This window comes from Helianthus annuus, chromosome 1 (assembly GCF_002127325.2).
Source record: "Helianthus annuus cultivar XRQ/B chromosome 1, HanXRQr2.0-SUNRISE, whole genome shotgun sequence".
Classification (NCBI taxonomy): Eukaryota; Viridiplantae; Streptophyta; class Magnoliopsida; order Asterales; family Asteraceae; genus Helianthus; species Helianthus annuus.
This window is the reverse complement of record NC_035433.2, coordinates 141,951,291-141,971,873: the sequence shown is the minus strand read 5'-3', so window position 1 is coordinate 141,971,873 and position 20,583 is coordinate 141,951,291. Positions and strand designations below refer to the sequence as shown.

General features: G+C 37.5%; 3 protein-coding genes and 1 non-coding gene across 4 annotated transcripts; 2 read left to right on the top strand and 2 right to left on the bottom strand.

Moving 5' to 3' along the window:
* Nucleotides 1-177: 177 nt before the first annotated feature.
* TRNAR-UCU lies at nucleotides 178-250 on the top strand. Its single transcript has one exon. It is a non-coding gene; the product is annotated as a tRNA-Arg (tRNA).
* A 1,229-nt stretch (nucleotides 251-1,479) lies between these two features.
* On the bottom strand, nucleotides 1,480-2,715 carry LOC110933192. Its single transcript, XM_022176428.1, has one exon. It carries the CDS (start codon nucleotides 2,713-2,715, stop codon nucleotides 1,480-1,482), a length of 1,236 nt encoding a protein of 411 aa, XP_022032120.1.
* Nucleotides 2,716-10,694: 7,979 nt separating this feature from the next.
* Nucleotides 10,695-11,481, top strand: LOC110940606. Its single transcript, XM_022182161.2, has 2 exons — nucleotides 10,695-10,872; nucleotides 10,950-11,481. Exons 1-2 carry the CDS (start codon nucleotides 10,702-10,704, stop codon nucleotides 11,391-11,393), a joined length of 615 nt encoding a protein of 204 aa, XP_022037853.1. The 5' UTR covers nucleotides 10,695-10,701; the 3' UTR covers nucleotides 11,394-11,481.
* Nucleotides 11,482-11,509: 28 nt separating this feature from the next.
* Nucleotides 11,510-13,843, bottom strand: LOC110933207. Its single transcript, XM_022176444.2, has 2 exons — nucleotides 12,833-13,843; nucleotides 11,510-12,757 (listed from the first exon to the last, which is right to left on the bottom strand). The coding sequence occupies exons 1-2, from the start codon at nucleotides 13,841-13,843 to the stop codon at nucleotides 11,510-11,512; spliced, it is 2,259 nt and encodes a 752-aa protein (XP_022032136.2).
* Between the last annotated feature and the right edge of the window lie 6,740 nt (nucleotides 13,844-20,583).

The window sequence follows — 20,583 nt, the reverse complement described above, 5'->3', positions numbered from 1 at the left end:
TAGAGTTTATTAGTTGAATTTGTTCAACAAGAATAAAATAATGTTTGAAATCATCTAATACAAAAGAATGTATGTTTCAGGTCTTAAATAAATTTTAAGATCCTATTAGTGTTAATATTAAACAAATATTTAATAGATAAGGTTTAAATGAAAAATTCGTTGTACAACAAACAACAAGCGCCCATGGCCTAATGGATAAGGCGTCTGACTTCTAATCAGGCGATTGTGGGTTCGAGTCCCACTGGGCGTGTTCGTTTTTTGTTGGTTTAATTATCGTGTATAATATAAGAAGTAATTAGAACAATTTTGACCGTTTTATTCCAGAAGTATGTTACATTTTGTGTAGATGAAATATTGCCAAACAGATAAATATTATTTAAGTGCATTACATATCTGTAACTAACACTAAAAAAGCTTATATGATTATACGTTTGTAGTGGCATAGGGCCGGTTACAGTAAAAATGAGCAAACTGGGAGTGTTTGGTTTTTTTTTGTCTAATAATCGTGTAAGGCATAAGAAATAATTATCTGGTATGCATGGACATGCGTGTGAAATTAATTTCTGCATCACTAAAAAACATGTGCCATGGGAACACGTAGGTTACAAACATGCCCAAAACTGTAACACCGTACTTTCATTAATCCTTTAAAAACACTCTTTTTTTCAATCCTTACAAACATCATATTTCCGCTAATCCTTCCGCAAGGGACACTTTGGTCATGTTAAGTCAAGTGAGACAGAGACTTCTTTCTCAAACATTTCTAGATTGTCATCATTTATATGGTCCTATTCTATAACCAAGGCTGTACTAGGAGATGGATCATCACTAAACATCAACCAACTCTTAGACCACCCGTAGTAATGTATATTTCGAGCATTTTTTGTCCAACAACGCCGGAGCACGCCACCACCTCCGCCCCTGTGGGCGTTTTTTTGGTCCAGATCAGTTGAGGCGTGCTATTTTCCACGCACTTGCCCCAATTAGTTTGTCCAATCACCCTTCGTCTTCCTATTCTTTGTCCAATCAATTTTTTTCATGGTTTTTATTTATTTATTTATTTCTTACATCCCTATTAACATAATACCCACATCCCCACCACACCCTTTTTAGAAAAACGTCCTTTTACTGACTAGAACGACACGTGACGGACAACGCCCAAAAGTGGGGCATCATTCCCCCAAAACCAGTATGCATGGTCTTTTGAACATTGTTGAACATCAACCGACTCTATATCTTTCTGCCTCAACAAGATCACTATTCTTTCAACATTGGTACATTTTCCTAATGAAATTGCTAATAAAATTGGTTGAAACTGAGGAAAGTGACACTTTAGTCATGTTAAGTCAAGTGAGACTTATTTCTCAAACATTTTACGATTGTCATTATTTATTTGATCCTATTCTATAACCAATGCTATATTGTAAGATTGATCATCACTAAACTAATCCCTCTTATGACATTTGATGATTATTATTATTATTGTAAACCATCAACCAACTCTCTTTCTTTTTGCCTTAACAAGATCACCATTCTTTCATTCTCAAGCTTCATTCTCTCATTCCTCACCTTCTCCAACTCCATTTCCCTTTCTCTACTCCAACAAAACTTAACCCATCTCAATCTCCGTTTCTCCAATTCATATGTCTCACCTTCAAACCCTACTCTTTGTTCTTCCAATTGCATCCTCTTCACCTTCATCCATTGCCTCTTCTCCCACACACTTTTTGTCAAATCTTGAATCACCGAGCTCAATTCGCCATTAAATTGTCGAATCACACTCTCGTGCCCACCATTCTCCTCCATTCGACTTCTCTTCCGCTTGCTTAAACCATCATCTTCCTCCTCATCATCCCCATCTTCATCATCGTTTTCTTCGTCCTCCTCATCGTTCGAATGCACACATTTTTGCCTGTGGCGCCCAGGGTGTTCACTAGCCATGGCATCCAATGGTGGCGAAGGACGCGCTACCCCCACCCCCACACCGCTTCCTCCGCCACCACCGCCGCCACCGACACCCCCACCACAAGTATTATGGTAAGCACACATTTCCCTAAAGAAAAGATGCTTAGAATTAAGCAATTTCTTCACCTCTTCCTTCAACTTCAAAGGTATATGATCCATTGTTTCCAACAAACTATTATTCTCAACAACTTTACAAGCAATCCCTTTTCCCAATATATCATTAACCCTTTTATATCTTTTATTTAAATCATTAAATTTATCTTCACATTGTTGTGGAGATACATAAAACCCTTTTTCCATCATTGCTTTAGAAACTGATTTCCACTTCCCCTTTTTCTGCATCACCCCACCACCACCGCCACCACCGCCGCCGCCGCCTTTTTTCTTCGCCGCCGTATCGGAAACTTGATCGGACCACACTTCATCTCCGACATAAAAAACCACCATTATCAACAACCTCACCATATTATCCGTCCATTTCATCCTCTGCCACGGCGACCCTTGTCTCAACTTTCCGTCGCCGGCGCCGCCGCTGTCGTCGGTGGGGGTGGTGGCCGGAACTTCTTCATCACTAATTGGTGAAGCTCTTTGTTTATGAACATATGGGTACGGCTGTTTCACGGCGGCGCCGGTGGTGGTTCCGGCGCCGGCGAACGGTGGTTGACGGTGGTGGAAATTAGGGTTTTGCTGGTGGTGGTTTAATGAGATTTCAAGCCCTAATGGGCTGGAAAAAATGCCATTTTTATCCATTTTGAAAAAAAAAAAATTGTGCAAGATTGGATAAAGATTGAGACCCACTAACTGAAATTGTATAAAGATGAAAACCCAGAATTCAAAATGTGAAATTTGAAAGAAAAAAGGTGTGCAAGATTGGATAAAGAATGAGACCCAATAACTGAAATTGTATAAAGATGAAAACCCAGAATTCAAAATGTGAAATTTGAAAGAAAAAAGTTGTGCAAGATTTGATAAAGAATGAAATTGTATAAAGATGAAAACCCAGAATTCAAAATGTGAAATTTGTGGATATTTTTTTGGTGGGGGTGGTGAAGGTGCATGATAAGTAGGGTAGGGGTGATATAGAGGATTGGTGGGCGGAGCAGCTGGTTTTGGGTTTGTGAAACTGGTTTTACCGACAAGAAGGTTGCTGCCCATTGTTTTGCTTTTCTTCTTTTCTGACAGCCTTTTTAAGGATGCATGTCAATTTTTTTTTAGGGAAAATTACCAGCATAGCCGTTTGACCAAGCCAATTTCGAAAATGGCCATTTGACCGGGCATAATGCACCCTCCCATGAAAGTGAACTCCCATAATTATGCACCTTCAATCCAACCATCAGCTAGCCGACACGTGTCCCTGCTGCCTGAAACGGCTTTATGCCGCCTCGCCTGGCAGCCGAGCCGCTTCCCCCCCCAAGCCAAGCCGCTTCACCGCCTGCCCACAAGTACAAGCCATGCCGCCTAATTTAGAAGCCAAGCCGCGTTAAGTACAAGCCGAGCCGCTACAGTATCATTTTTTAAAAAATATCAAAATATATAAAAAAACATCAAAAAAATATCAAAAAACTTCAAAAAATATCAAAAAAAATCCAAAAATATCAAAATACTCTTTCTCTCCATATATTTAATAACTCGGTTGAATATTGTGAAGAATAGAATTCATTTTTATCTCTTTTATCTTTGTTTTTTATTAATTATTAATTTAATAAATTAATATTTTATTAAATTAAATAAACTAATATTTTAATAAATTAGTTTTTGGTTAACAAGGTTAGTAGAAAACTAACCTAGTTAGTAGATCCTTTAATACATTCAAAATAACCTAGTTAGTCCAAATAGGTTAGTTTTTATAAAAGAAACCACTAACTGAGTTAGAAAACTCAGTTACTTCAGTTAAGAGTCAAAAAAAAGAAACAAAAAGGGGGTCCTTCTGTTCGGACCGGCCCTCTGCGTGACTCGAACCCGCGCCGCTATGTTACAATCAAAGTGTCTTAGCCAGTTTTTCCTCCAGGCAGGAGCTGATAGGATACCCAAGTTAATTCCTTTAATATGTTAATTGAAAGTTTTAGAATAGCCAGTTTTTCCGCCGCTATGTTAGATCCTTTGAAATATCGTTTATATAAATAAATATATCAAGTCATTCATGGAAAAAACTAAGAAATATCGTTTATATAATTTTTTTAAATAACTAATCATGATTTATATCGGAAATTTGTATATATTTTTATCGATAAGAGTTGAATTAGAAATAATAAACATTATACTTAAATCAATATTATACAAAACGGGCTTATAAATTCTAAAAATATTACAATATTACACAACCTACTTATTAAATCCTAACAATATTACACAATCTACTTATTAAATCCTAAAAATATTACACAATCTACTTATTAAATCCTAAAAATATAAAACTACATAGCATTAAAAAAAAAAACTACGAAGTAAGATAAATATTAAAGTGGTCAACCAACTTAAAATCCGTATTCTCTTCGTGCCTAAACTCGACCCTCGCGATATACACCCGATCATCGTGGCTCAACCTAGCCGCCGGGACACGGTTGTAGTAACGTTTAAACCGATCCAACTTCGGTTTAAGATCACGCCATTTGTGTTGACACGCGTTTAAGTTGTGTCGCGCGTTGCCGACGTGCTGTTGATAGTGTTGAAACGCTTGCCCCCAGTACGCGGTTTGTCCGCGTTGTAAATTTCGTTTAGCGTCAACGATAGCTGTTACTAATGCTAGTTCTTCTTCTTCTGTCCAATTAACCATCTTGTGTTTTTTTTAAGTAACAAACTTGTGAATGGTTTGGGAGACTAATCAATTGTGGCTATTTATAGCCAACATTAGCCACCCCACACCGCTACCCCACACCCCCCCCCACACCGCTACCCCACACCCACCCGCCCCCCACACCGCTACCCCACACCCACCCCCACCCCACCCCCCCCCACCTCGGTAATAGCTATCCCCCACCAAAGAATTGTGGCTATTTAAGGTTTTTTTATGTTTTTAAATATTAAAACTTAATAGGTTAGTTAAATTAAAGGGGTATTGATAGTTAATAAATAAAGTAAAATAGAAACTACGAGTGACGAAAAACTCGGTGCAAACTCGAAATTCAACTATTTATTTAATTTTAATTAGAATATTTAACTCTAATGAACAACATAATACAAGACGAAAAAAACCCAGCTAAATAGTAACAACATCTTCACGCGTGTATACTTCACCGCCATTGTTAACGCTTCGTCTTGAAGATGCCTAATTTCACTTGCTTGATTTGCAACGGTCACATGTTGTTGTTCATGCATGAAATGTCGAAATACATCAATAGCTCTTTGGCACGAGGGCCCCTCTGCCCAATCCACAAACCCACAGCCTCCTCGTCGACTGATGCAGCAATAGAATTTTCTTCCCGGGTTTGTAGCGGTCCAGGAAGTTTTTATAATTGTTTGCGATCCACAATTCCTGCATAGCACCATTTTGCTAAGTGTAGTTGATTTTTGGGGGGGGGGGTATATATAGGTGGTGGTAGGTGTAATAAGGGACTATTATTAATTTTTTTTTTTTTGGTATTATATTATATTATAGCAAAAATAGTAGAATAACATATTTTAAACTTTTTTTTAATTCAAGTACATAACAAATCTAATAAAACGGTGTCGTTACATCACTATTACGTTCAACACTCTGAATTATTTTTTCAACACTCGACTCTCCTTCTAATTTTGAATCATAGAAAAGCATAGCAAGGTGCCGCCTCATATTGCTAGCCGTTACGTTGGGGTCTTCACCGTCATTAATCTGCTTCCCGTTAATTAGCTTTTCCAGGAAAATGCAAACCCATACCCCACAATCTCCTAAAGGCCCTGTTTGTTGAGGCACGTTGTGTGCAAAAGTAACATGAAAGGGGTAAGTCAGCGGTATGGGCATTGTGGTGTAGTAACCGTGCCTACGTAGCCAATTGTCAAAGACAAAATTAATATGAGTGAGCACTTGGTCTCTTCCCCGGTCCAGAAATGGCGATTCTGCAAGGCTACAAAATATAAACATAAAACATATTAGATAATGACAAAGTAAAAAAAGAAATGTTACAATTAATAAATTTTTAACTAAAAACACAAACGAAAAAGAATAGTACCTGTCGTAAACAGTCAGAGTACGGTTAACCAGGTTGAAAACCCCCAGAAACCAGTGTGTTTGCGGTATAAGCAAAGGTACATACACCTATATTTTATTTTTTAAAATTAATAAACTTTTACGGAACTATGTAAATAAAATTAAAATTAAATTAGAAAGAACCTCATCAACTGTAGTAATTGCTGGAAAAGGTTCCACGACCCCGGTGTAATAACCCTTGTATGTTTGTTCAGGGAGAGTCGTTCCATAAAAATACATTTGGAAATATGGTGGTAAAATACTCCAACGGGCATTACGATCTCTCGATTCATACAAGTGGATCATCCAACCAAAGATATGCTGTTTAGCAAAAAATCAAATAATATTTTACTTTTGTTAGTAAACAGATAATATATCTAAAATTCCTTACATCATCGCTCAACCACCCCTCGTTATCGTCACCTAGCAGTGCTGACCAGAATGACGGACCTACGAATCCACCCGTCGTTAATCGGAGCTGGACATCGCCACTACTAGGATACCAACTCCTAATTTCAGCGATCTTTTGATCATCTGTTTTTCGCTTCCTTGTTTGCCCTTTTTTCAAATGTTTAAAAACAACAAATGGTGATAGCACACAGGATGAGGGCTTGACAAGCCGTTCAGATCGCCTCAAATTGACCAACTCCGGATCAGCATTCTACGAGAAAAAAAATATATAAGACTATACAGTTGAAAAATTATATTTTAAAAAATTTCATTAGTTTATAACTTACAATATCTTCTTGCATTCTGTTGAAGCTCGGCACACGATAACTATTATCGTACACTTCAAACTGGTCGGCTACACCCTGAAATTATAAATTTTAAAAAATGTCATCAGTTTATAAATTATTAATTATTATGAAAAATTTATAAAAATAATAAATTAAAAAAATTCAAGTATTACCTTATCACTAAAGTTAACTTCTGGCATGGAAAATGGAGTACTAGCAGGAACCGGCCGAACACCATGTAAACCCGCAGAACTTAACATGGCAGTTAACTTGTGGTTCTTTTCATCCATGATCAAACTTAACTTGTGGTTGTTTTCATCCATCAACAACTTAAATTTTTCAATAAGTTCGTCATTAGAACCAACCCCATAAGAAAATTGACCGGGACCAAAATTTTGTTGTGGAATTTCTGTTCGGTCTGGTGCCGGGGAAAACGGTTGTTTCGGCTCATTTAAACCGAAAATATTATTATACACCTCATTTAAATCTTGAGGCCGTACTTGAGCTGTCATATGTGACCGTACATCAGACGACGTGTCAATACCATACAGTTGACGTTGGGTATCCAAATAATCTGAACTGGCAACAAACCACTCAGTTCGCATCTCAGCATCGGTGGGTAGTATGCACATAAGAGGTTGGCATTCAGGTTTCTATATTTTGCGATACAAAAAATTATAAGAACAGTTACCTAAAGTAAATAAATATGTTTTATAATTGTAAATTTAGTGAAAATACCTTAATAGCATTACGGAGATATTTCTCCACACCTTGCTTCTGGTACTTAGTTCCGGCTCCCCAACCTAAAAATCTTGGAATCGTCTGTACTTGAAATAATTCGGGTTCTGCTCGAAATTCTGGAAAAATCTCCATGATCCACATCTGCACATAAATGGGTATAATCTGTAATAATTAATTAATCAACATATAACTGTAATAATTAATTAATCAACATATAATTGTTCGGACACGTGTCAACACTGGGTGAACCGAGTAAGTGAAACGGCATATTTGTAGATGTGAAGCGGCATTTTTAATGGCGAAGCGGCTTGGGGGTAGCGGTGTACCGGCATAAATACAGCGGTAGCGGCATGGCGACAGGTTACGCGGCATAAATACAGCGAAGCGGCTTGGGGTAGCGGTGTACCGGCATATTTGTAGGTGAACCGGCATATTGGCAGGTGTACCGGCTTTGCATAGCGGTAGCGGCATAATGGGCATAGCGGTAGCGGCATATTGGCAGGTGTACCGGCTTGGGCAGGTGTAGCGGCATAATGGGCAGCGGTCATGTCACATCATCTTGGAAAGGGAAAGACATAGGTGTAGCGGCATAACCGTCAGGTATAGCGGCATATCCGACAGCTATAGCGGCATATCCGACAGCTATAGCGGCATACCTAGCGTAATTTATATTTTTTAATTTTTTTTTATTTTACTAACATGGTAAGTTAATAAACAAAATAATTTATATTTATACTTATAAGTAATTAATTCTAAGACTTGGAGTATAAATACAACACACAAAAAAACCACTTTCTCTCATATAGTTGGAAAAAATGTCTAATAAAAACACTCAACCCGTTAACAAATCATCAAGTTGGATTCTTAGCAAATTGAGGAAGCCAAAAAACAATAGTGAAAGTTCGTCCTCTGAACCTTCAAATGCACAAAATGCTGAAGACAACCAGTTTGTACAGAACCGTGAAAGCTTACACCTCCATAGAACAGGTAGATGGGCAATTCTAGACGACGAAACGGAGAATTGGTCGAAAGATGTTGTCACATTTTACAATAATGGAGACGCTCCATTCTGCTACTCGGCTGTTTTCTCAAGATCAATTGAGTTAAACCAAAATTTTTGGGGCACTCTGTTGGGATATCGTAGTAACGGCTACCTAACGGCTTTAGTAAATTTCGTTTTAATCTTTGTACAATATGTTGTTTTTTTGATGTTAACATATCTAAAAATTAATAAATGATGCTTCTACAACATATTGAAGGTTGGGTTGGAAGACTGATGGCTTGGAGGAGTAGAAAACTTCAAACGGAGAAAATGCTAAACTTGCGTTGGACTATTCTACCACCACAATTCTATGAGAATTTATTAGACTCTGTTACTAAAAACGTGGCTATGTATGGTAATGGTAAATTAAACCCATTTCCTTCTTTCATCGACGTTGATTACGTTTTTTTCCCACTGCCGCTGGAAAATAGAGAATGGGTGCTGCTTCGACTTGAGTTGGTAACTCAGGAATTAGTTATATACGCATGTGAAAACATAAGTGTTGGTGAAAAGTACAGAAATGTTATTCACCCACGGTTGACTAAGTTCGCAGTTTATTTCGGAGCTTTGTTGGTGCATTTGCAATATTGGAAAAAGACGGGCAAACCGGAAAAACGCATGATTTTCGAGGTTAATGAAGAATACATGGTGTCTAACAGGTCACTCTCAGGAAATGAGGGAGTCTATCTATGTATGCTTATGGAGCATTTAGTAGCAGACAAACCAATTATTCGATCCGGACAAACAATTCAAAATTTTTTAGCATACAGACGTTTCATGGCAGATAAACTGTATTTTTGGCGATGTTTACCACGCCCAAATCTTGTTTAATGATATTTATTTTAAATGTTTAATTATTTATATAGAATTATGATGACTTCGTTCTATTATATAAACCCCCCAACATCCACACACACCATTACACCTTCAAAATAAACAGAACTCACTATGAACACAAACATGGGTGTAGGTAACCAAGATCCTATCGAACCAGTGGTTTCCGCAACACGTCGGCGATCCACTCGACGTCGACCGAACCCTCCTCCTTCGAACCAACTACTTCCCGCACCTGGGAGATTAACACGACGTCGTCTGAACCAAGAAACTACAAACCCACCACCTTCAATTAACTCAGAAAACCAAGAAACTACAAACCCACCACTAGAAAACGAAAACATTGTTTATGAATATTACCAGCAAGAACATCCTGACGATTTAACAGATCAAGAGTTGAACTTGGCATACGATTTAGCAATGAGCACACTTCAAATTGCATCGCCAAACACTAATCAACCTAACCAGATGCTTGAGCATGGAAGACCGGAAGGCTATGAAACGGACCCGGGAGAGGAGTATGTAGAATGGTGGGGGGAGGAGGACACTCGATGCCCAACACCGGAGAGCCCACGTCGTACATGTTGGTACTCCCCAAGATCTGACGGTCGAGACAGTGATCGTTCGGTCTCGCCGCCCCCATTCTTCTTGGGTGATTGGCCTTAGAAATAATCTATTTTTTATTTCTTAGATTTATAGTTTAATCGTACGTTTATATAAATGATTGTCCGTTTGTTTCCTATTCTATCTTAATAAATAAAGTCTTGTGCATTTTTTAAAGTAATTATTAGAAAAAAATTAAATTAAAAAAACATACATATTTGGATGGAGGTGGCTATATATACACATCTTTATGCTTCCTCTTTCCAACATACTGAGGAACTAATAATGTCCAAAAGGAGGTCTTGCTCAACCATTCCTCATCCAGTACAGAACACGCGTTGGATCATTGAAGATGATCGATATGACAATTGGTCTCCAAATGTTCTTGGGTTTTACTACGATGGTGATACACCAACTTGCTATTCGACATACATGGGCGTTACACCGTTAGGAAAAGACTGGTGGGGCGGACTTCTTGGGTTTTGTGGCAATGGTTTTATACAAGAAACGGTATTTAAAAATCTAAACATACGAACTATATATGTTTTTTTTTTAATATTTTAAAATTAGTTTTGCCCTTTAATTTCCAGCACATAAATGCATGGTGTAACAAGCTAATGTATTTACGGGAAACTCAAAGCGAGACACGGCCATGCCAGTCTAATGATTATCGTTGGACAATTATGCCCCCTCATTTTTTCAACATGGTAGTTGAACAGAAGCATGATGCTTACAGCTATGCAGATGGGTCTAGACAAAAATTTCCTGCATTTTGGAATGTGGATACGGTAAAAGTTGTTTATTATTTTATTAATTTCATCCAAAAATAATTTGATCCGGCCATTTAAATATCGACATTTTGTAGGTCTACATGCCAGTTTCACACAAGGATCAACACTGGTTAATCTTACAGATAAACATGTTGTCACTAAAAGTTAAAGTTTATTTCCCAAATAATTGTAATGTAATGCATTGTGGAGAGTCGTTTTGCATACATAAAAAAATACATCAAATTCTACTTGAATTTGAGTCTCCATTCTTATGGTTTTTGGGTCGCATATCGTACTGGCAACTTTCTGGAATAAACGAGACAGATACCTTGGAGTGTGCGGGGGATGATGTGTGGCCAGATAACGGGGATCATACAGGTCGAAATTCAGGTGTAATTATTTGTATGTTAATGGAAAAACTTGTTCAAAACTTTGCATTGACATGGGAAGAGGAAAATCTACAGGATGCTTGTGTCAGATACAGACGGTACATGGCGGATGAACTCTACGCTGGCCGATTCACACCAAAAAAAAACTGATGTTTGTATCTATGCATGTTAAAATAATTCAAGTTAAAATATAAATATATTTTTCAAGTACAAGGATTTCAACAGAATGTTGTGCATAAAAAAAATTCCAAAATACTACACTAAAACTAAAAATCTCCCAAATTATAAGACGGAAAATAATTATCAGACGGATTATTTCCTGGGTCTTCGTGAGCAACGGTTTCCTTGCCTTTACGCGAACGTTGTTGCGATGGGATTGGGGCTGAACAAACGTCACGATGGTGTCCATGTGTCTTACACCTACCACAATATAGAGGCGTGGGTTCTTCCCCTCGAGACAAGATTCTGTTGTTTGCTCGCGGACGGCCCGACTGACGTTTTGTCATATGCGGGGGGCGAACATTTATACGATCTTCTGGTATCTCCCATTCAGATTTATGAGGAAGAGGATTAATCGCTTCCTCGTATGTTTTTTTATACACTTCATTGGAATAACATCGGAAAGCATAATGACTGCAGTCAGTTTCACCTAAGAATTTGGATACAGCAATCACGTGCCCACAGGGTAGTCCAGAAACTTGCCAAACACGGCAACTACATGTTCGATCGTAAAAATTTACAAAACCACGTTTTTTCCTGTCGTCAACATCAAAAGTGTTCAACCCTACACCAGCGGCAGTCCAAGTTCTAGACCCATCAATTTTCTTTGCAATTTTTTTTTGAGCCCACTGGGTAAGCTCATGTCTTTCCTTAATTCCCTCCAGCCGACGATCATAGAACCATTTTTGAACAGATTGACGGAAAAATTCAATAAGTTGGGTTACTGGCAATTTACGATAGTCTTTAGACAAAGCGTTAATTGACTCTGCACTGTTAGATGTCATATAATGATATCGATTGCCGGGACAATGCGCTCTTGCCCACCGTCCAAACCCGATACTTATTAAAGTGTTCCGTATTCTAGGAACTGCAAGACATAGAGTGTGGAAAGACTCATTAAAATCAGACAACCGGTAAGATTTACAGGTCTTCCACCAGAGGCTCTCGTATTCCTTTTTTTTATTCGACGGTAAACTTAAGTTCACCATTAAATGTCGACAGCAGAGACCATGATAAGCGTGTGGAAACACGTTGCTTACAGCTAAATGTATTGAATTGGCCCTATCCGATATGATCGCCATATCTGGAATTTCACCAACACAACCTTTAAGCTTTGAGAGGAACCATGTCCAAGAAGCACCATCCTCTGATTTGCCTATTCCATAGGCAATTGGTAAAATCTGGTTATTTCCGTCCATGCCAACTGCTAAAAACAATGTTCCTTTAAATTCACCCTTCAAATGGGCAGCGTCTATAATAATAACAGGTCTTAAATTACGCATAAAACTACGAACCTGAAAAAAAAAATCAGTGAATGACCATCATATTTTAAGATAAAAAAAATATTATTAAGGTCCATGCCGACTTACCGCTGCACCAATAGCCACAAATACCATTTCAAATCGACTCTCGTCGTCAACCCAAATGTGAGTCACGGTTCCCGGATTCGCCCGCTCCAAATTGTAACAATAGATTGGGAGTTCGGCAAAAGAATCTCTGCTTGTACCTTGCAAGAGTTCTAAAGCATGACATTTTCCATGCCATGCTTGCATGTAACTAATATCAATTCCTAAATTTTGTTTAAAATCGGACTTTATCTCGTTTCCGCGATAAATTCGACCACCGTCTTTTAATTGAGGCACTAAATAATGACCCACAACTTGGGGGTTTGCCTGACGAAAATGTGGGTGTGTGAGCGTCTTTGAACAAGTGTGTTTATCGTTAAAATATTTAACGTAAAATGCGCTATCACCAGCAAAGCTGTATGCCCTAAAACGCCACTCACAACCATCAACACAACATGACACTTCGTACCGTGATTTAGACGATCTATCAACTTTAAACTCAAATCGTTCTATCAAACATTTTTTACCCAATTCAAGTTTCATTTCCTCTTTGCTATTAAAAATGTGGCCTGGCTCAAACACAATAGAAGATATGCCTTGGGTATTACTCGGTAAATATAATTGGGTACAGTTTTCATTAATTTTTTTATCACTATCATCAAAAGATAAATTCAAATCAGGAACTTTGAAATTGTTTAAAAATGCGCAATCAGAAGACTCAACACCGGGTTCTTGAATGACATATAACTGAAATAATTCAAATGGTTTACTATTAGCCAAATTAAAGAAAAAAACAACATCATTATCATTCATTATATCTATCGGATCTGTAAACGAAGACATCCGGTAGGATATCCGAGTAATATTTTGAATATCACACATCTTTCGAATATAACTTAAAAAAGTGATGTAGAAAAAAGTAGTTTCAACTTCTAAACCACGTCTAGTAATACAATCGTGACCGGCAACATACTCGATGTTCCCGTTAACAACCTCCCACTTACCCCCGATGTATATCACACACTTAACACCCATGAGTTATACTAAACGTGACCAAACAATGTATTACTACAAAGATAACGAGAAGACAAAACACAGATGTGTGTAAAAGACAAAAAACAGATGTATATATATATACATACGAAATTATAAATAAAAAAACATGTGTAGCGGCTTGGATGTTGATGAAACGGCTTGACCAGGTTGAAACGGCTTGGCCATAGGTTTAGACGGCTTGGCGGGAAGCTGAAGCGGCTCGTATCCGGGGTGTAGCGGCTTGGATGTTGGATGAAACGGCTTGAGCACAAGTTATAGCGGCTTGGGGGGTAAAGCGGCTTAAATTCAGACTATAGCGGCTTGGAATGGGGTAAAGCGGCTCGGCTTTACCATGAAGCGGCTCGGCTTGGCAGTCCTCAAAGCGGCATAAATCAGGCATTCTGCGAAGCGGCTTGGCTTGGGGGGGAAGCGGCTCGGCTGCCAGGCGTGGCGGCATAAAGCCGTTTCAGGCAGCAGGGACACGTGTCGGCTAGCTGATGGTTGGATTGAAGGTGCATAATTATGGGAGTTCACTTTCATGGGAGGGTGCATTATGCCCGGTCAAATGGCCATTTTCGAAATTGGCTTGGTCAAACGGCTATGCTGGTAATTTTCCCTTTTTTTTAATTACGTCTCAACCACCGTCACATCGGACGCTGTGGTCAAGATCAACTACTTGACCATCGTCACCCCTTGGCTCTCCTAGATACACGGAAACCCGACCTTCACCCGCTGAAGGCACGACAGTAAAATAATCGGTAAAACCTCGCCTCCCACTCAAAACGAACCGACACCACCCGTATTCGCCGATGCCGCAGAAAATAATGGGGAAAATGTGTTGTGGAATTTTCAGAAAACCGGATGATTAGAGAGGCGTGTAATCAATCTTAAATCAAATTATTTCGGTGGTTCACCCGAATAATTTAATCGGATACAACTCTGATTTTCGAAAAATTGAACCAGGGTATGTTTGTCTGTGTATTGTCTGAACCAGAAGAAATTGTGACAAAAAACTATCTACGAATTTTGGGGTCAGGGATGGTTAACTGCCATTAGGCAGTTATTTCAATTTTAAGACAAACTGCCTCCTAAAACTGCCAAATTTTGATGTTTTCGAAAATGTGGCGTTTTCCAGAAAAAAAACATTGTTCTCTGCCCCTTGGGCCCCGCCAGGGGCTGCCGCCCCTTCGACCCTGCTCCCAGGGGCGGTGTCTCCGGACCCCCGCCAAGGGGGCGTTGCCCCCTTGGAACCCCCGTAGAGTACGGGCTCCGCCCATACACTTCGAAAAATAATAACTCAAACAAGCATGCACTACCGTACATTCTAACTTGCTTGATGTGTTTTATTATTCGTCTTGATCACCAAGTCAATCCCGATTACACAAAATATCTAACAAAATGAAAGTCGAATCTGAGTCACAAGAAACGTCAAGTTTTTCTCCAATTAGTTCCAATTAGTCCGCCACTACCTCATTTACAGGATACATGTCAATCTATATGTTTGATTTAATTAGTTTTAATGTATGGTTGACAAGTGTTGAAGTTTGTTTAAATGATTGTTTGATTATTTTTTTTTTGTTAAATTAGTCATTTGTGCGTTGAAGTAGAACTTACTTGAAACAAACTATAATCAGAAGTGGACAAGTGTTAGAAAAGCTACAATTTTAAAGATATCCTAGTGAAATTCAGGTTTTCTTGATGCTTATATCATGTGTAGTGGTTTAGCCAAATAATGCTTCTACTATGGGACGTTTTGTGACACGTGGTAGTCCAGATAGCATGAGGCATTATTGGGGGTTATTACAAAAGTGGCATAGTGGGAATAATGCCCAATAACGCTCATGCAATCATTTCACAATTATTTTTTTATTTAAAACATAAAAATCTTCATTAATTTAAAATAAAATTTACACTACTTGAAATTAAAAAAACCGAAAACAAAAAAACCGAAAAAAAGATAAAGTTAAAAAAAAAGAAAATGATCTAGAGTCCATATTTTTCTCGATTTTTTTGGCGATGCATTTGCGCAAGGATCAACGCGTCGCCTTGGAGGTGGTCGATCGGTTTGGACAAAAACTCAATGTCCTTTTCCATTTGCCTCGCCTCTTGCATCTCGTTAAACTTTTTGGTTTCGGCCACTCGTTCTTTCATAATCTCATAACGTTGGTGGCCGAGGTCGCGAATGTGTTGGAGACGACGGTTCATCTCCTCGAAATCTTCCTTCAACTCGAGATCGGAAGACGACTCCACCGTTTTTTTCCCGGTTCGCTTATCCTTTCTTCTACCGGGCGGTCAGGTCAACTCTTCTTCAAGTTCCTCGTCAACGTCCACCACCTCATTAAGATCGACATTGCGGGCATCCGATGTCGGTGTTTCAGGGTCAACGGAGGATTATGTTTTTGACCGTTTAGCTCGACGTCTACTACCAGACGTCATGGTACCTCCTAGCGCCCACTTTGGACTTTTTCGTAGTAGATCCCAACACTTATAGTACGGGAAAGGGCATTTCGTTTTCTCGTACTCGTCCAAAGTCTTCGTTAAAACCCCGACACCACCTTCACCGCTCGGGCGATTATCGTAGTTACGTTGGTACACTTCTTGGAAGGCATGACACTTGTTGTTGATGTCGGTCCATTTGCTAGAAATGGAATCTTTGTCCCGATGTTCGCATTGACCCCACGTGCTATAAAAGAGTGCACGAACCTTATCCCAAAAAACGGGGCCCGTTTGAAAGTTTGCTACAAATTGAAAAAATAAAAGTAAAAATATAAGTTGTATGTTAAAAATAAAAGTAAAAATAAAAGTAAAAATATAAGTAAAAAAAATATAAAAGTTACCAATTTCGTGGTCCTCTGAAACGTCGAGCCACGCCCGAGTCAACATGAATTCCTCCTCCTTCGTCCATTTAAGGTGAGTATTTTTACGTCGAGGTTCGTCCTTTTCCTTCTTCTTATGCGACCTTCTGCCGCGTTTCGATTTCTCTGGCACCGGTTCGGGTTGCGTCTCCCGCACGACATCGACATCGGGTTCGGCTTGTTGTTGTGAAGGTTGCGACCCGCCGGCTTGACCATAGCCGAAGGTGGGAGGCACGAACGGAGTGGCACCGCTCAAGTAAGCCGCGTACGTTAACATGCTCGGGTCCATTTCTTGAAGGTTAAACGTGTGTTGCGGTTTCGGTTGTGTTCAGGTTCATGGGTCTTGCGGGGACACCAAAGGAGGGTCGGAATGGATGCATGTTTGTATAAAATATAGAAGTAGGAGAGAAAGTGTGAGTTTTTTTATAAAAAATAGGAGAAAGTGGGTAGTATATATATAGTGGGTAAATTTTGGAATTTAAAAAAAATATATTAAACAATTGACCGTTGTCAACGGTCATATCTCATGCCCCAATGCACATTTCAGTGTTTTATATAAAACGCCAAAGTCATTTTTTTTTCAAAAAACACGCCAAACAATGCCCTATGTAATTGGGGGGGGGGGGGCATTTTTGAGCGTTTTTTTAAATTTTTTTTAAAAAACGCCCCACTACAGGGGTCTTATAACATGTCTAGTGGTTTCATTAATTGTCATATCATAAAGTTTTTGTTTGTAATAGTATTGAAACATCATCGTATCAATTTGTTTCAATTCACTCTGTAATGGTTTTACTGATTTTAACCATCTATAACCTATCTATCTATCTACTATAATAAAAGAAACCAAGTTTTGGACACATGTCATTCATAGAATGTATCCTCAAATCTATACTTATCTTATATTAACTAAATAAATAAATAATAAATTAATATTAAATCTTATCATACTTTAATAAAATATTATCCTCAAATCTAAATTGTTAATTTAATATATTTTTAAAACAAGTACCTCTCTTTCCTACTTATCTTATATTAAATATATAAATAATAAATTAATATTAAAAGTTATCATAATTTATTAAAAATATAGCATTTTTATTAATTAGTATACAAAATCATATTTATTCAACTCGTGTAAAACGCAGGGTTTTTAAAAATATAATTTTTTTATTATTTACTATACAAAGTTACATTTATATAACACGTGTTATACACGAGGTTTATTAAAAACATAATTTTTTTTTTATTATTTGGTATACAAAATTATGTTTATTCAACTCGAGTAAAACGCGAGATTTTTAAGGATATAATTTTTTTATTATTTGGTAGATTTTTCAATCCGACTATACACGGGTTTTTTTTTAAAGATACGACGTTTTTGGAATTTAATATACAAAATTACATTTATTTAAGATATAATTTTTTTATTATTTGGTAGATTTTTCAACCCGACTATACACGGGTTTTTCTAAAGATACAACGTTTTTAGTATTTAATATACAAAAATACATTTATTTAATCTGTGTAATACACATGGTTTTTAAAGATATAACTCTTTTTTATATCTATTCAACACGTGTAATGTACGGGGTTTTTAAGAATGTAATATTTTTATTATTTGTTAGATTTATTCAACCCGATTATACACGAGTTTTTTTTAAAGATACGACGTTTTTAGTATACAAAATTACACTTATTTAATCTGTGTAATACACATGATTTTTAAAGATATAACTATTTTTTTATTATTTGATATATAAAATTACATCTTTTAACCCGTACGGTATACGGGGTTCATAAAGATATAAGTTTTTATTATTTAATATATAAACTTATATTTATTCAACCCGTGTAATACCTGGGGTTCTAAGCTAGTTAAAATAATATAAAAATTTATATAAATTTTTAAATCTTAAAAAACAAAATGAGGTTACTTGCCATTATATCTAATTAATTCCCCACTCTTTACTATGTGTTGCTGCATGATTTCCGCGTTAAGGAGATAACGATCGAGCCTCTAAAGCCTCCCCTAACTTTCACTTAGATCGTTGTTCAACGCCGGATCACCGCCAGTCCGCCATGGTGGCAGGGGCGTGATTTAGTTATGCACAACCTTACTGTTTAATTTTGCAAGGAAAAGGACGGAATCAACCAAGTGTTCAAAATGAAAATTTAATATTTAAAGGACTTTTCGATGAATATTACATGCCAAAAGACGAGTTCTCGTGCTATAGGTTATAAATCGCGAGGTTCTTATAGGCGTTGTTTTTTTTTTTCAAACGGTCAAAATTTTATTAATTAAATAAATGAAAACCCGAATAGCAAGAAGCTAGACAAAATCAACAACAAGGTCCTGAACCACAAATCTAAGAGAAACCGACCCTACTACAAACAATTTCCACTACAGCCGCAAGAGGAAAAAACCTACAAATAAACACTCGTGATGTGATACATGTGAAGGACCCACTTGAAACAAAATAACGAGAAACCTGAAATCAAACAGAAACTTCTCCCATACCCATAGGTTGAACCGAGGACGCAATTGTTGTAACCACTAAAGGGTATGTAGAGAAGACTAAAGGGTATGTAGCCTAGCGATATTAAGGTATGTATAAAAAGACATCTTCTTGGTGGTTGAGGGTTTAGGTGTGTAGAAAAGATAACGATGGAGAATGGCATTATAGCCTAGTAGCATTTTGGGATGAGATAAGGCTTAGGGACCATGAGGTCCTAGGTTCGATTCTCACAAGGGGCTTTGCTAGATTTATTGGGTTTCCTCCTGAATTAGTTGTATAGACATTATTGCCTAGTGGATGGATATGATCGGGTGGTTCCGCTGGTGGCACGATGATACTCCAGTGGTCCGTCAGTGATTCAAATTTGTCGTTCAAAGAAAAAAAAAAGATAACGATGGACAATTATATAGATTTATAAGTAGGATTAGAGTGTGTGAGTTAGTTGTTTTAAAAAACTTATTAAATGATTATGTTTAAGATTAAATGGATGATGACCTTCCACTATCCAAGTTAATAATTGTGCCCATAGATTTTATAAACCTATTCACATATATTTTAATTGACCTTGTTCTTTATAACTAGTCGAGTTCATGTTGATTTTGGTAACCGTGGTGATATAAAGTTTGCTTATAAACTATTATTCAAGCCAATTAGATTTTTTTTAACGGCAAACATACATCCTTTAAAAATATACTCTTTAAATTCACCTAATTTACACTTTGTAAGATTTAAACCCGTACAACTTTATTAGCGTGTTGTCACTCGACCGAAAGGTTCCAAAAGTTCAGATGGATCATGGACGCATTCTCATTCATGCGTAATGAGTTTGCAATAGTGAAGGGCTGCTCTCGTTGGGCCAATAGTTCTCTTCTGGTTGTCGCTATTGGGCTTTACTATCTTTTTTCTCAAAATAGAGAAAAAATCAAATTACAAACGAAAAGGATGTGATTTGACGTATGTAGATTATATTGTTTAGGGCTTAGCCCAATAAAAAAGAAACCCAAAGTAAAAAACCTAAACCACACAGATGTTGGGTCATATGGTTATTATTTATTTAAACTATTAAAATTAAAATTAATTTATCAAATAATCTAGACAAATTGGATTTAAATAATCTCAACTTTCTCAATTTGGCCGATAATAATCCCAACTCAGTTATTTGCCGATAATAATGCGAACTGGTCCCCTTTTGGCCGATAATAGTTTGCGTTAAAAATAGCTTAACGGAGTTAAGTTTTTTTTCGAATTACAAACCGATGTTTTAGGGCTTTTGAATAGAACAAGGATACGAGTTGATTGATGTAAAATTTACCTTGAAATACTGCCCAAAACGACGAAAACGGTGCTTCAATTCGGGTGTTTAAACTTC

What these genes read in the sequence shown, in the direction of transcription:
- LOC110933207 (XM_022176444.2), bottom strand. Translation starts at nt 13,843, where the DNA reads ATGGGTGTTAAGTGTGTGATATACATCGGGGGTAAGTGGGAGGTTGTT. An exon ending in TTGTGGCTATTGGTGCAGCG is followed by an intron (nt 12,758 to 12,832) that starts GTAAGTCGGCAT and finishes TTTTTTTTTCAG; the next exon opens with GTTCGTAGTTTTATGCGTAA.
- LOC110940606 (XM_022182161.2), top strand. Translation starts at nt 10,702, where the DNA reads ATGTATTTACGGGAAACTCAAAGCGAGACACGGCCATGCCAGTCTAAT. An exon ending in CATTTTGGAATGTGGATACG is followed by an intron (nt 10,873 to 10,949) that starts GTAAAAGTTGTT and finishes GACATTTTGTAG; the next exon opens with GTCTACATGCCAGTTTCACA.
- LOC110933192 (XM_022176428.1), bottom strand. Translation starts at nt 2,715, where the DNA reads ATGGATAAAAATGGCATTTTTTCCAGCCCATTAGGGCTTGAAATCTCA.